General features: G+C 35.2%; 1 protein-coding gene across 2 annotated transcripts in view; it reads right to left on the bottom strand.

Moving 5' to 3' along the window:
- Nucleotides 1-13,192, bottom strand: part of FCHO2 (FCH and mu domain containing endocytic adaptor 2) — a 131,366-nt gene that overhangs the window by 45,065 nt on the left and 73,109 nt on the right. For both annotated transcript variants that reach the window (XM_047778081.1, XM_047778082.1), the window contains exons 11-13: nucleotides 11,053-11,077; nucleotides 2,374-2,431; nucleotides 1,859-2,034 (exon numbers count right to left, since the gene is read on the bottom strand). In XM_047778081.1, the coding sequence (XP_047634037.1) occupies nucleotides 1,859-2,034; nucleotides 2,374-2,431; nucleotides 11,053-11,077 (259 nt within the window). The remainder of the gene's footprint in view (nucleotides 1-1,858; nucleotides 2,035-2,373; nucleotides 2,432-11,052; nucleotides 11,078-13,192) is intronic.

Here is a 13,192-nt window from a genome sequence, read left to right as displayed (position 1 = left end):
ACACACTGTTGGAGGGGAAAACAAGCTAAATAAGCAAACTGGGCAACAAAATATATTTTCTAGATCTTTTCAAACCCAGTATTAACAATTAAAATTTTACTGATTATTACTTAATTTCTGAATATGAAATTAATATGTGTTAACTCTTATTTTAAAAACAGAAAAGAGCACAAAGCATCAATTATCTCACTACCTCAAGGCAGATGCTTAACATTTTGATATATATTTCCTCTAGCCTTTTATTTATTTACATATATATTTAAAATTACTTATGCTCTTACACAATAAAAACTTTTTAATGTTTTTACAACTTCTTACCTTATATATGTATATATATATATATACCATAATTTAATCTTGGTATTAATGTTAAATAGTAATGGTAGAATAAAATCTCATTCCAGAAATTTCTTTTTGATGGAAAAAACAGTTTTAAAATTAAATTCTGGAACTGGGAGAAAAACAGTTTTTCCAAACAAATACATATAGATTGCTTAAAATGTATAATTAAATTATAATACAAAATGGTGAGAATTTTATTCTCCATTATCAAGAACAGACTTCAGAGTCCCCCTGTGGCATAGCAGGTTAAGGATCTGGCACTGTCACTGCAGCTCAAGTCACTGCTGTGGCTTGGACTGATCCCTGGCCTGGGAACTTCCACATGTTACAGGCACTACCAAAACAAAGAAAAAGAACTTATTCAATATTAACTACAGATAACTAAATCAAGATTCTAAGACATGCTTTTTTCCCATAGTTCAATGTTTCTGAATTTAAGAGTATGGCATCAATAGAAAGATCTACTATGGTGATTTTTTTTCTCCCTCATAAGTCAAGTTTAATAACTTAGAATTGAGGAATTAACCACTATTACTACGAATTCTTATCTTTGCCTTTTCTTATAGGAAAATGATGGAAAAACAAACATTAATTACAGTGACAGGGAGGAAAAGAAAAAAGCACAGATATAATTTAATCTTGAAATTCATTTTTATGGAATTCCCCTTTACATGAAGTTCACCAAAAAACTGGATGAAAAGCTAGTTTGAATTGGTAAAATTAGATGAGGAAAATATTAATACTGCCAAATCACAAAATTCTGCCCAAGACATATAGCTCTGTTTATGAAATATAACAAACAGCAGAAATAGTGGATTTTCTACATTTTTGTTTAAAACTTTTTCAAAAGGAAGCCAAACTTACATATTCGCTTGCCTGTATAAAAATTTTAAACTATATATCTCAATAAAACTGAAAAATTAGAAAGATTTCCTCATCCAACACGCTTATTAGTAAGTGATGTTTTAATTTTTTTTTTTTAATGGCCCTACCCATGGTATATGGAAGTTTTCAGACCAGGGAATGAATGTGAGTCACAGCTATGACTGGCTTCTTTAACCCACTGTGCTAGGCTAGGGTTCGAATCCATGCCTGTGCTGCAATCCGAGCCACTGCAGTTAGATTCCTTTTTTTTTTTTCTTTTTATGCCCCCACCTGTGGCATATGGAAGTTCCCAGGCTAGCAGTCAAATTGGAGCTGCAGCTGCCAGCCTACCACACAGCCATGGCAACACTGGATCAGAGCCACATCTGTGACCGATGCTGCAGCTTGCTGCAACAAAGGATCCTTAGCCCACTGAGGAGGTCAGGGGTCGAACCCGCACCCTTATGGATACTACATCAGGTTCTCAACCGGCTAAGCCACAACTGGGAACTCCTACAGTTGGATTCTTAACCCATTGTGCCACAGTGGGAACTACGAAGCGATGTTTTAACTTTTGTTAGTCCTAAAACTAACCAGATGGAGGTAAATGAGCTAAAAAACAAACAGAATAGAAACTTGCTTATTTTCTTACAGATATCGCTGGAGAGAGTGTTATATTTCCTATGGATACTTTTAATTCATCCAAGGAAGCCATCGTGTGATGTGAGTTATTTGGATGCATAGGTTTGATTTCTATCCGATACTTCTTTGGTTCTTCATCTTCAGAATCAGAATCACTAGATGAGTAGAAATGGTTCTCTTTGGTATGTGAGCATCAGTTAAAGAATTTAGTTTTTACATTATCTTAATGTACAACCAGGTTTTCACACTGATAAAAAGGACACAAAACACTTTTAAGAAAGAAGACGATCTCCCTCTGACCCACTGGCATAATAAACCTGAGTTCTCCAAAAGAAAAAGAAAGAAGATGTATTTTACCAAAAATGCAACTAATAACTTTTAATAACATGTCAAATAAAGAACATATAGGCACATTTTATTACAATTAATTAAAAATCTGAAGTCTTTATTAAATAAGATTTTGTTATAACTATCTACTTATATGCCAGCACAATCTATAAGAATATCCAGATGATAAAAGGATATCATTCTGATTTGCTTCTGGTTTTATACTGTAGCCTTCTTCATCTACATCAGGAATGTTCTACGGGGAAAAGCAAAAAAAAAAAAAAAAAAAGCTTTATTGTAACAATGACTTCAACTGCAAAAACATTAAAGGTCAGCAAAATAGCCTTAACTATTACTAAGGGGTTTTACTGTTTATCAAATATCAATACGTTAATAAAATTATTAACTGTAAGAAAATTATGTCTTTTTAATAAATTAGCTTCAAGTCACATTCCATGCTTCAGATGTCTGAAAGAGAAACGCCTTGCACAACAAACAGGAGAAACACTGAAAGGAAGAGAATAGGTGTTTGGGTAGGTGTGCCAGCAGTTCCATGGAGAGCCAATTTTCACCCAAATCTTCAAAGTGGAGAAATAAAAGCACAAGACTGTGTGTATTCAGGGAAGAGAGGTGGTAAAATCAGAGGACTGACAGCTTAAGAAAACAGAACTACATATCAAAAACATAAAACAAAAAACAGAAATAAAAAGACTACCAAGAAAATTTAAACTACACTAAAATACCCATGAGACTAGAAAAATTCAAGTTTGAAAATACATTCTGTTGGCAAAGCTGTGAGGGAATTTACTCTTATACTTTGCTGGTATAAATACAAAACAATACAACTCCTACTGGGAGAAACACAGCAGTATCCCAGAATTCTTTTTCTATCCCAAAGATACTCCCCACAAGAATTTAAAAATACATAAGCAAAAAAAAAAAAAAAAAAAAAAAAGGAGTTCCCGTTGTGGCGCAGTGGTTAACGAATCCAACTGGAAACCATGAGGTTGCAGGTTCGGTCCCTGCCCTTGCTCAGTGGGTTAACGATCCGGCGTTGCTGTGAGCTGTGGTGTAGGTTGCAGACGCGGCTCGGATCCAGCGTTGCTGTGGCTCTGGCGTAGGCCGGTGGCTACAGCTCCGATTCAACCCCTAGCCTGGGAACCTCCATATGCCGCAGGAGTGGCCCAAAGAAATAGCAAAAAAAAGACAAAAAAAAAAATAATAATAATAAATAAATAAATAAGAATACATAAGCAACAAAGGTTATTGACCAGAGGTTTTTGTAATGCAAAATCACAGGAAATTATTTAATGTCCAAGGATAGTTGAATAAACTATGCTATATACACTAAGTGAAGTACTATGCAGCTATATTTAAAAAAAAAAAAAAAAAAAGATGAGAAATGTTTCCATAAACTGACATTGAGTGACTGCCATACTGCTAACTGAAAAGAGCCAAGTACAAAAGAACATATGTAGTCTATCATCTTTTAAGCAAGAAAGAAGGGGAAATTAAAAAATATAGATATCTGCTTATCTTTATGAAAACAAAACAAACCACAAAAAAAACCCCAAACCACTGGAAAGATAAATCAGAACACAATAAAGCTGGTTACCTAAGAAGGAAAGGCAATGGAACAGAGGGGTTTAAAAGGGAGAGACATTTCTCTAAAAATGCTTTTGTGGGAAGTTCCTATCATGGCTCAGTGGTAACCAGCCCGACTAGTATCCATGGGGATGCAGGTTTGATTCCTGGCCTCACTCAGTGGGTTAAGGATCTGGTGCTGCCATGAACTGTGGTATAGGTTGCAGATGCAGCTTGGATCTGGCATTGCTGTGGCTGTGGTGTAGACTGGCAGCTGCAGCTCAGATTTGACCTCTAGCCTGGGAACTTCCATACACCTCGGGTACAGCCCCAAAAAAGCAAAAAAAAAAAAAAGAAAAATCTTTTGTGGTTATGTAAGAGAATATAAAATTTATGATCAAATGAATCAGAGAAAAAAAAATTTTTTTTTGTCTGTTGAGCAAGGCCAGGGATGGAACTTGTGTCCTTATGAATACTAGTTGGTTTCATTAACCACTGAGCCACAACAGGAACTCCAGAAAAAAAATATTATACACACATAAGCACATGCACATATACAGAGAATAGAACTGTTAAAGCAAATGTAGTAAAAAGTTAAAAGTATACAAGCATTCTTTGCACTATTCTTGTATTTTTGTTTGTTTGTTTTTTAGATTAGAATTTATTTTCAAATAAAACACTTCGGGTTTCTTTCTGGCTGCACTTGCAGCATCTGAAATTTCCCAGGCCAGGAATCAACCAAAGCTAGTGCAGTAACGACACCGGATCCTTAACCCGCGGCACCATAAGGCAACTCCTAAAACAATTTTTGAATGGGGGAAAAAAATGGACTGCCAAAAAAATGCCAGGGTTTACCAGTTTTATGTAACTAGGCAGCCAATATCCTTCTACTGGTAAAGTTTGCTATTCTTCCTCCAATCCCCTGCTAAAGCTTAGCAAGAAAAATGCGACAGATTGTTAAGCTCACAGGCATAACACAAGGTTGACACAGCTATACCCTTCAAGCTGAACAGTCTAATGCAGCCAGCAGTGAGTTAACAGAGTGGATTAAAATCCAGAAGTAAAAAAATCTAACATAGGGTAAAGAGCAGCTTCCACAGATAAAAAGATGACAAGTGATACAGTTATGACCCTACAAGTAGAACACTTTCTTTGAGTTCTATATGTTACTTGCTAATATGCAAATAATACTTTAAAATACTTAAAAAATAAAGAAATCTTGCCAAATGTGGATTCATTAGAAGTCAGAATTTTAAAAAGCTTTTTTAAAAAATGATTTTTATTTTTTTCCATTATAGCTGGCTTTATACTGTTCTGTCAATTTACTACTGTACAGCAAGGTAACCCAGTCACACATACATTCAAAAAGCTTTTTCAAAATACTTTATTTCTATTCCTGGTACCCTAGAAACATACCACATATTTAATCTCCCAGAGATCCTATCTAGGATCTGCTACTGATACTATTTTTAAATTTGCTTGCAATACAGTATATTGTATGATGTACTAATTTAAAATAATACTGAGCTGTTTTCTATAAGACAGAATAGACTACTTTCGAATCAAACTCCTGCAGATTACAACTATAAATTCTCGGTCAAAATAAACATAAACAACTATCTGAAGGTACTGAAGAGTGACCTACAGCATCCATTTAAAAGATATACAGGGAATTCCCTGGTGGCACAGTGGGTTAGGGCTCCAGCACTGCCACTGTTGTGGCATGGGTTAAATACCTGGCCCGGGAACTTCAGTATGCTGCAGGCACAGCCAAAAAATTTTTTTTTTTTTTGTCTTTTTGCTATTTCTTGGGCCACTCCCGTGGCATATGGAGGTTCCCAGGCTAGGGGTCGAATTGGAGCCGTAGCCACCGGCCTACGCCAGAGTCACAACAACGCAGGATCCGAGCTGCGTCTGCAACCTACACCACAGCTCATGGCAACGCCAGATCGTTAACCCACTGAGCAAGGGCAGGGACTGAACCTGCAACCTCATGGTTCCTAGTCAGATTCGTTAACCACTGCGCCACGACGGGAACTCCCAAAATTTTTTTAATTAAAAAAAAAAAAAAACAAAGTGATATGCTCCAAAATCTATAAATATATCAAAATGAAATTCTAAAAAAAGTTTCAAATAACCCAGAGGAGGGCAGGAAAATAAAATAAAATTCTAAAAGAGAGACAGACAGGCAGAGATATAGAGAAGCAAATAGAAAACAAAAAGTTAAATAGCAGACTTAAACCCCAACATGTCAATAATTACACTAAATGTAAATGGTCTAAATATAAGACAAGATTGGCAAAATGAATTAAAAAAGCATGACCCAACTGTATGCTACCCACAAGAAACTCATTTCAAATAAAACAGCATAGGTAGGTTGAAAGGAAAGGATAGAAAAAATATACCATGCAAACGTTAATTTAAAACAAAAAAGACAGTGACTTACTATTAGATAGAGCAGACTTTAGAAAAAAAAAAAAAATGACAGTGTCAGAGAGAGACATTATGTCCACACAAAGACCTGTACACACACCTGTTCAAAGTAATTTATTTCTAACAGCCAAAAACTGAAACAACTAAATGTTCTACAATAGGTGAATGGTTAAACAAACTCTGGTACATCTGCATCATGGAATACTACTCAGCAATAAAAAGGAATGAACTATTCATACATGCAACAATGTGGAATAATCTCCAGAAAATGTGCTGAGTGGAAAAAGCCAATCTCATAAGGTTACATACAATATGATTCCACTTAAATAACATTTCTGAAACAGCAAATTTATAAAAATGGAGATAAAATCAGTGGTTGACAGAGGTGGAAGGGGGGGTGGGGAATGGAATGAAAGTGGCTGAAGAGGGGCAATCAAAATGAGATCCTTTCAACAATCCAGCAATCACACTCCTAGATATTTATCCAGTTGATTTGAAACCTTATTTATTTATTTTTTTTTGTCTTTTGTCTTTTGTTGTTGCTGTTGTTGTTGCTATTTCTTGGGCCGCTCCCGCAGCATATGGAGGTTCCCAGGCTAGGGGTTGAATTGGAGCTGTAGCCACCGGCCTACGCCAGAGCCACAGCAACGCGGGATCCGAGCTGCATCTGCAACCTACACCACAGCTCACGGCAACGCCAGATCGTCAACCCACTGAGCAAGGGCAGGGACCGAACCCGCCACCTCATGGTTCCTAGTCGGATTCGTTAACCACTGCGCCACGACGGGAACTCCTGAAACCTTATTTTTACACAAAAACCTGCAGGCAAATGTTATGCAGCTGCTTTATTTACAATCACATAAAAGAAGCAACCAAACATCCTTCAGGAGTAAACGGCAGTGTATCTATAGAATGGGATACTCTTCAGTGCTGAAACAATGAATATCAAAGCCATACAAAGATCTGAATAAATTTTAAATGGATACAATATTCCTGATAAATGATCCAGTCTGAAAAGGCTATATACTGGATGATTCCATCTGTATGACATTCTGGAAAAGGCAAAAATATAGAGGTAAAAAACAGATCAGTGACTTTTAGGGATTTGAGTGTTGGGAGAGAGTTCAATAGGTGAAAGAAAGAAAGCTCCTTGGCCAATGGAAATGTTCAGTTTTGACTTGATCAGTATCAAAATCTTTTTTTTTTTTTGTCTTTTTGTTGTCGTTGTTGTTGTTGTTGTTGTTGTTGTTGTTGTTGTTGCTATTTCTTGGGCCGCTCCCGCGGCATATGGAGGTTCCCAGGCTAGGGGTCCAATCGGAGCTGTAGCCACCGGCCTACGCCAGGGCCACAGCAACTCGGGATCCGAGCCGCGTCTGCAACCTACACCACAGCTCACTGCAACGCCGGATCGTTAACCCACTGAGCAAGGGCAGGGACCGAACCCACAACCTCATGGTTCCCAGTCGGATTCGTTAACCACTGCGCCACAACGGGAACTCCAGAATCAAAATCTTAGTTATAATTCTGTAAGATGTTACCATCAGGAGAAATGAGATGAAAGGTACAGAGGACTTCTCTGTACTATTTTTGTAATGTTTTGTAAATTGAAATTATTTCAAAATAAAAAGCTTCTTGCATGTGTGCGTAAAAAAAAAAAAAAAAAAAGGCAATGATTCTCACTGTACCAGGTTTCCAATGCTAGAAGTATTCACAGAAACTTGATATTAAAAAAAATTTACATATCACCTGTTTACACCTTTGTCCGTTCAATCCATGGTTTCTGTATTAGGGCCCCACACTGCTGGAGCAGAGCATTAAGTCAAAAACAATGTGAACAAGAAAAGAGCAGATAACTTCACCCACCAATTTTAAAGGCAGTTTTTGTGGATAGTGGTGGTAGTAATTTAAAAAATATATATTAGGATAGAGCTCACATACCAATGGTATGTTTCTTAATCTCTCTGCAGAGGGGAAGTCTGCTAAAACTAAAAGAGCAATTTACACTTCCCTGGTCAACAAGATGTATAGTTCCTCAAAATAATTTTTTTCAAATTACATTCTTTTTAAAAATAACCAGAAAATGATGGGTAATTTCTCTACCAAAGTAACCTAATGATGTTTAAGTAACAGTAAGACTGGCATAAATAAAAAGATCATAAATAGGCCATAAATAAATAATAGACCATAAATAAGTAAACAAAAAATGAAAGCCTCCTTTCCCTGCTGACCATGACTGTAATCCTCTTCCTCAAAGGTAACCACACTTGGAGTTTCCGCTGTAGCTCAGGGGAAATGAACCTGACTAGTATCCATAAGGATGTGGGTTCAACCCCTTGCCTTGCTCAGTGGGTTAAGGATCAGGCATTGCCTGGAGCTGTGGAGCAGCCATGGCTTGGATCCCATGTTGCTGTGGCTATGGTGTAGGCCGCCAGCTGCAGCTCCAATTTCACCCCTAGTGTGGGAACTTTCATATGCCACGGGTGTGGCCCTAAAACACAAAGCAAAAAAAAAAAAAGATAACTACATTTCAATGTCTTCTAACTCATTCTTTTTAAAAAAAAAGAGAGACTATATAAAATACACACAGACACTTTTTGTTGGTGCTGTTGTTATTTTTATTTGCTTTTATGGCCACACCTGCAGTATATGGAAGTTCCCAGGCTAAGGGTTGAATAGGAGCTTGTAGCTGCTGGCATATACCACAGCCAGGGCAACACCAGATCTGAGCCACAACTGCAAACTACGCTACAACTTACAGCAACATCTGGACCCTTAAGCCACTAAGGAAGGACGGGGATTGAATCCACATCCTCACAGAGACAACACAATGGGAACTCCCATTTATATATTTTAAAAATCAATTACTTAAAAGATCATACTTGCTTTTATTTATTAAGTTTTTTCTATACCAACACAGAGTAACCTAGCTCTATAACATCTATTTCTTCAAGTACGTAATAATTTATTTAAACTATCCCCATTTTTATGGACGCTGTAATGTTTCCAATTTTTTGCTAACATAAACAATGTTGAAATAAACATCTCTGCCTTTTTTCCCTTCCCTTCTATATATGCATATATCTTGATCAAGCACACATATATATAAAATTCACACACACATATACACACACACACATATACACACACACTCACATGTACACACACACAAAGTTTGTGAATATAGCTAGGACAGTAAAGCCCTAGCAGTAGGACAGTAGAGTCAAAAGAATATACGTTTCTTATTCGGGGAGATATTGCCAAACTACTCACAAGACATACTGTACTAATTTACATCCCTACCAACAGTACAAGTGTATCAAAACTTTTGCCAAAATGATTAATGAATACAATAATTTCATTCTAATTTGCATCTGAATGAGACTACTATTTTGAACAACGTTTCTTATGGTTATTCAACACTTCTATTTCTTATGAAAATTGCCTGTTTTTATCCTAATACCCTTTTCCTACTGAGCCACTTTCTTACCTTTTAAACTTATTTGTATAAAATATTTCAAAGGAAAATAATTAGCCCTTTCTTAAACGTCTTACAAATACACTTGCCCATCTATCTTTAGTGATTCAAATCTTTCTGTGGTGTATTTCTCTAATTATATGTTTTCCATTTCTATACAGTCAAATTTATCAATCATTTATTATATGGCAGCAGAATTTTGTGTCCTCAAGAGATTTTTTCTAACCTTAAAAAAGTAATGACTAAAGTTCAAAACTGTTTGATATTGATCACTATAGAATAGTATCAATGAACTGAGAAAATTAAAAATATTCTATTTAAGGGAGTATATATAAAATAAAACATGAAGTATTAAAAGTTTTCATTCAATGCTGAAATCAAAATAATAAATGCTATAAATAATTCAGAAATAAAACACATGATGAACACTAAATTGCTAACTTTTTCATTAATTAGTAAAACAGGGCTATCAAAATAGGCAAGTGGTAAATGCTACAACTCCAAAACCAACATTCTGATTATTTTAAGCCTAGAGCTCAAAAGAAGTCTCTTTGTTTTCAAAATAAACTTAACAAATAGTAATTTTCTTATTTTTAAGTTGAAATATGAAACAAAATACTAGTTTTATCTTAACATAAAACACAATGTTTTATAGAATATGTAGGCCTTTATTTTGGTACACCAATATGCTGTAAAAGACCATAATGTTGGGAGCCAAAAGAAACAACAGTTATGCAAACAAGAACAATAAAGGAGACAGATAGCTTGCCTCTGGTATACTTATCAACATGACCAGAATCTAAGGAACAATTTGAAAAACATCTCTGTCTACATATTACTTACACCATTTGCTAAATCTCCTCTACCACTGTAGCCAAAGGGAGCTCCATTTGATGTTTCTTTCAATTATAAATAAATATATTTAAACAAGAAATATATAAAACAAAACAAAAGCATAGAAAAATACTAACCCTGGTTGCTATTTTTCCTGAATTAACAGCCTGTTAAATAAAACTCAAATATATGAACAGATAAAGCAGTATTTTAACAGATCTAATAATCAATCAGTAAGAGCACATGTTAAAATAAAGTTTATTTTGAAATCTGACATATTTCCCAAGAAAAAGCAATATGCCTATGGCACCATTCCAATTTTAAAAGTAAAATGTCCACTTTCAAAGGTAGTTAGAAATACCTTCTATTTAATAGGAAAGCATCTAGCAATATAAAGAAAAAAAAAATCTGTAAAATAATTTGAACAGTGAATTTATAATAACATGGTTAGTATTTTTCTTAAAAGATTTGTAAACAACTCAAGCCAAATATACTGGGCATTTCCTAATGAAAATAGCTAAACTATTTATACAAAAGTAAAATCTACTTACAAGTGAATCTGCATCAGGGCATTCCCTATTAAAACAAACAAAATATCAGAAATATTCAACTACTAGAACTATCTGGTAGGTATACTATATTGAAAGTGTTTACCTTAGTATTTACACATATAACTTTTATTTAAACTCCATAAAAATATTTAGAGAAATCAAATCATGAATACGAAAATATTTCAAATGATTTTATAATTCAAAGACATTCCCCTATATTCATATTAGAAGACAAAATAAAGTAGCATGTAAATGTTTTTAAAACTTTCAAAAATACTTCTTTTCCACGAATATGCACATGAATCATGTCAAGGAAGCTGTCAGTCCTACAAGGATTTCCAGTAGCTTTTAATCCTTTGGGTAGAGAAAGTAAAAAAATAAAAGCAAAAACAAACAAACAAAAACTTCCTTAAAGAAGAAAGTTTGGCTTTGAAAAAAGTCTGTATTTATATTTACTGGTAAATAATAGCAAATAACATTTTTAAATGAAAATGTTTTTAAACTTGTTTCCTCTGAACTAGTTTCCATAAGCTCATATATTATAGAAGTGAGATCACTTTTCTCCAAAAAATTAAATGAGTAGCTAGACTTCCAGTTGGAACAGTTTCTAATCTAATGTTAATATGTAGTTGAGCACTGATATTTTATCATTTAACTGATAAGCAAACACAAATTTGGATATAATCTAGTTAAAGCTATTATTTTCAAACTAAAACTAAAACATAAAAGACCAATGTTTTCAACTAACCAAACACACCCCCTATATACATATACACATATACAACTGGCTTGAGACAGTTAATGCATGCTGTATCAGATTCTGCCACTTTAGTAACAACCTGAAAACAGAGACATTAGGTACCCCTTAAGAGCCAAATGAACAATAATTTTTCTAAAAAAACACTAAATTAATAGGTAAGATAAACAGATAATCTGTATCAATCCAAAGACCAAGCACAAATTGGGAAAATCTATAACTTAAAGAACTTTGTTAAATAAAGATAGGATGAAAGAGAAATGAAAAAATGAAAAAAGAGGGAGATAATTCTGCTCTTAATTCAAATGGAAACACCAGGGTAAATGCAAACCCCATGTGTCTTTACATCCACTTAAAATTGAAAATATTGAAAAACAGCCTTCTCATTAGGTTATAAGGAATATTATATCACAAGGCTTCAGCATACTCTGAGGAAACGATACAGAAAAGCTACCACAATAAATTCAATCTTTATAGAAAATCAAGTCAATTACGATGTTAGAACATTTATACTTTTTTTTTTAAGATAAAGTTTAAATAAAAAAGTAAATGCAAAAGTTCCAAACCATTTCATTCTCTGGCTTTAAGCCAGCACTCTTCAGCCTTTGTGGTAAAGCACACTCATCTGTTTGCCTTCACAGTGTGCACTATGTGACCGGCAGATGAAGCCCCAGGAAGACCAGCTCTGAGCAGGACCCCTGGTACATGACTGCTGGCATTTCAAAAGGCTTTAGGCTATGAGGAGAAGCATGCCAAGAGCCTCAGGCATTTCAAGCAAAGTGAATTCTAACATTTTTCCTGCCAGAGTGCTGAAAGAAGGCGATCATGGTACAATGATTTAAGCATTGGGTTTCTGACCTAGTATTCTTATTGGTAAAAATATTCCAATATCCAAGTGACCTAATGATCATATTGGGAAATCACTGATCAAGAAAAACAATTTTAAAAATACGGAATATACAAAAATATTATAAGCTCCCTAAATGAACAGCTGTGAAAGCCATCAATATAAAATCATCTTAAGTCTTTGTGATACATAGTCACTAACAGATGAATTAGCTACATTCTAAAAATTTACTTACATGGGAGTTCCCGTCGTGGCTCAGTGGTTAATGAATCCAACTAGGAACCATGAGGTTGCAGGTTCGATCCCTGCCCTTGCTCAGTGGGTTAAGGATCTGGCGTTGCCGTGAGCTGTGGTGTAGGTTGCAGACACGGCTAGGATCCCGCGTTGCTGTGGCTCTGGTGTAGGCTGGAGGCTACAGCTCCAATACGACCCCTAGCCTGGGAACCTCCATATGCCACTGGAGCAGCCCTAAAAAAGGCAAAAAGACAAAAAAAAAATTACAAACAAATCAATTGTTTAGACCTCAATATGTACTT

The sequence above is a fragment of the Phacochoerus africanus genome, chromosome 4, assembly GCF_016906955.1.
Source record: "Phacochoerus africanus isolate WHEZ1 chromosome 4, ROS_Pafr_v1, whole genome shotgun sequence".
In the NCBI taxonomy this organism is placed as follows: domain Eukaryota; kingdom Metazoa; phylum Chordata; class Mammalia; order Artiodactyla; family Suidae; genus Phacochoerus; species Phacochoerus africanus.
This window is presented reverse-complemented; position numbering and strand designations above follow the sequence as displayed.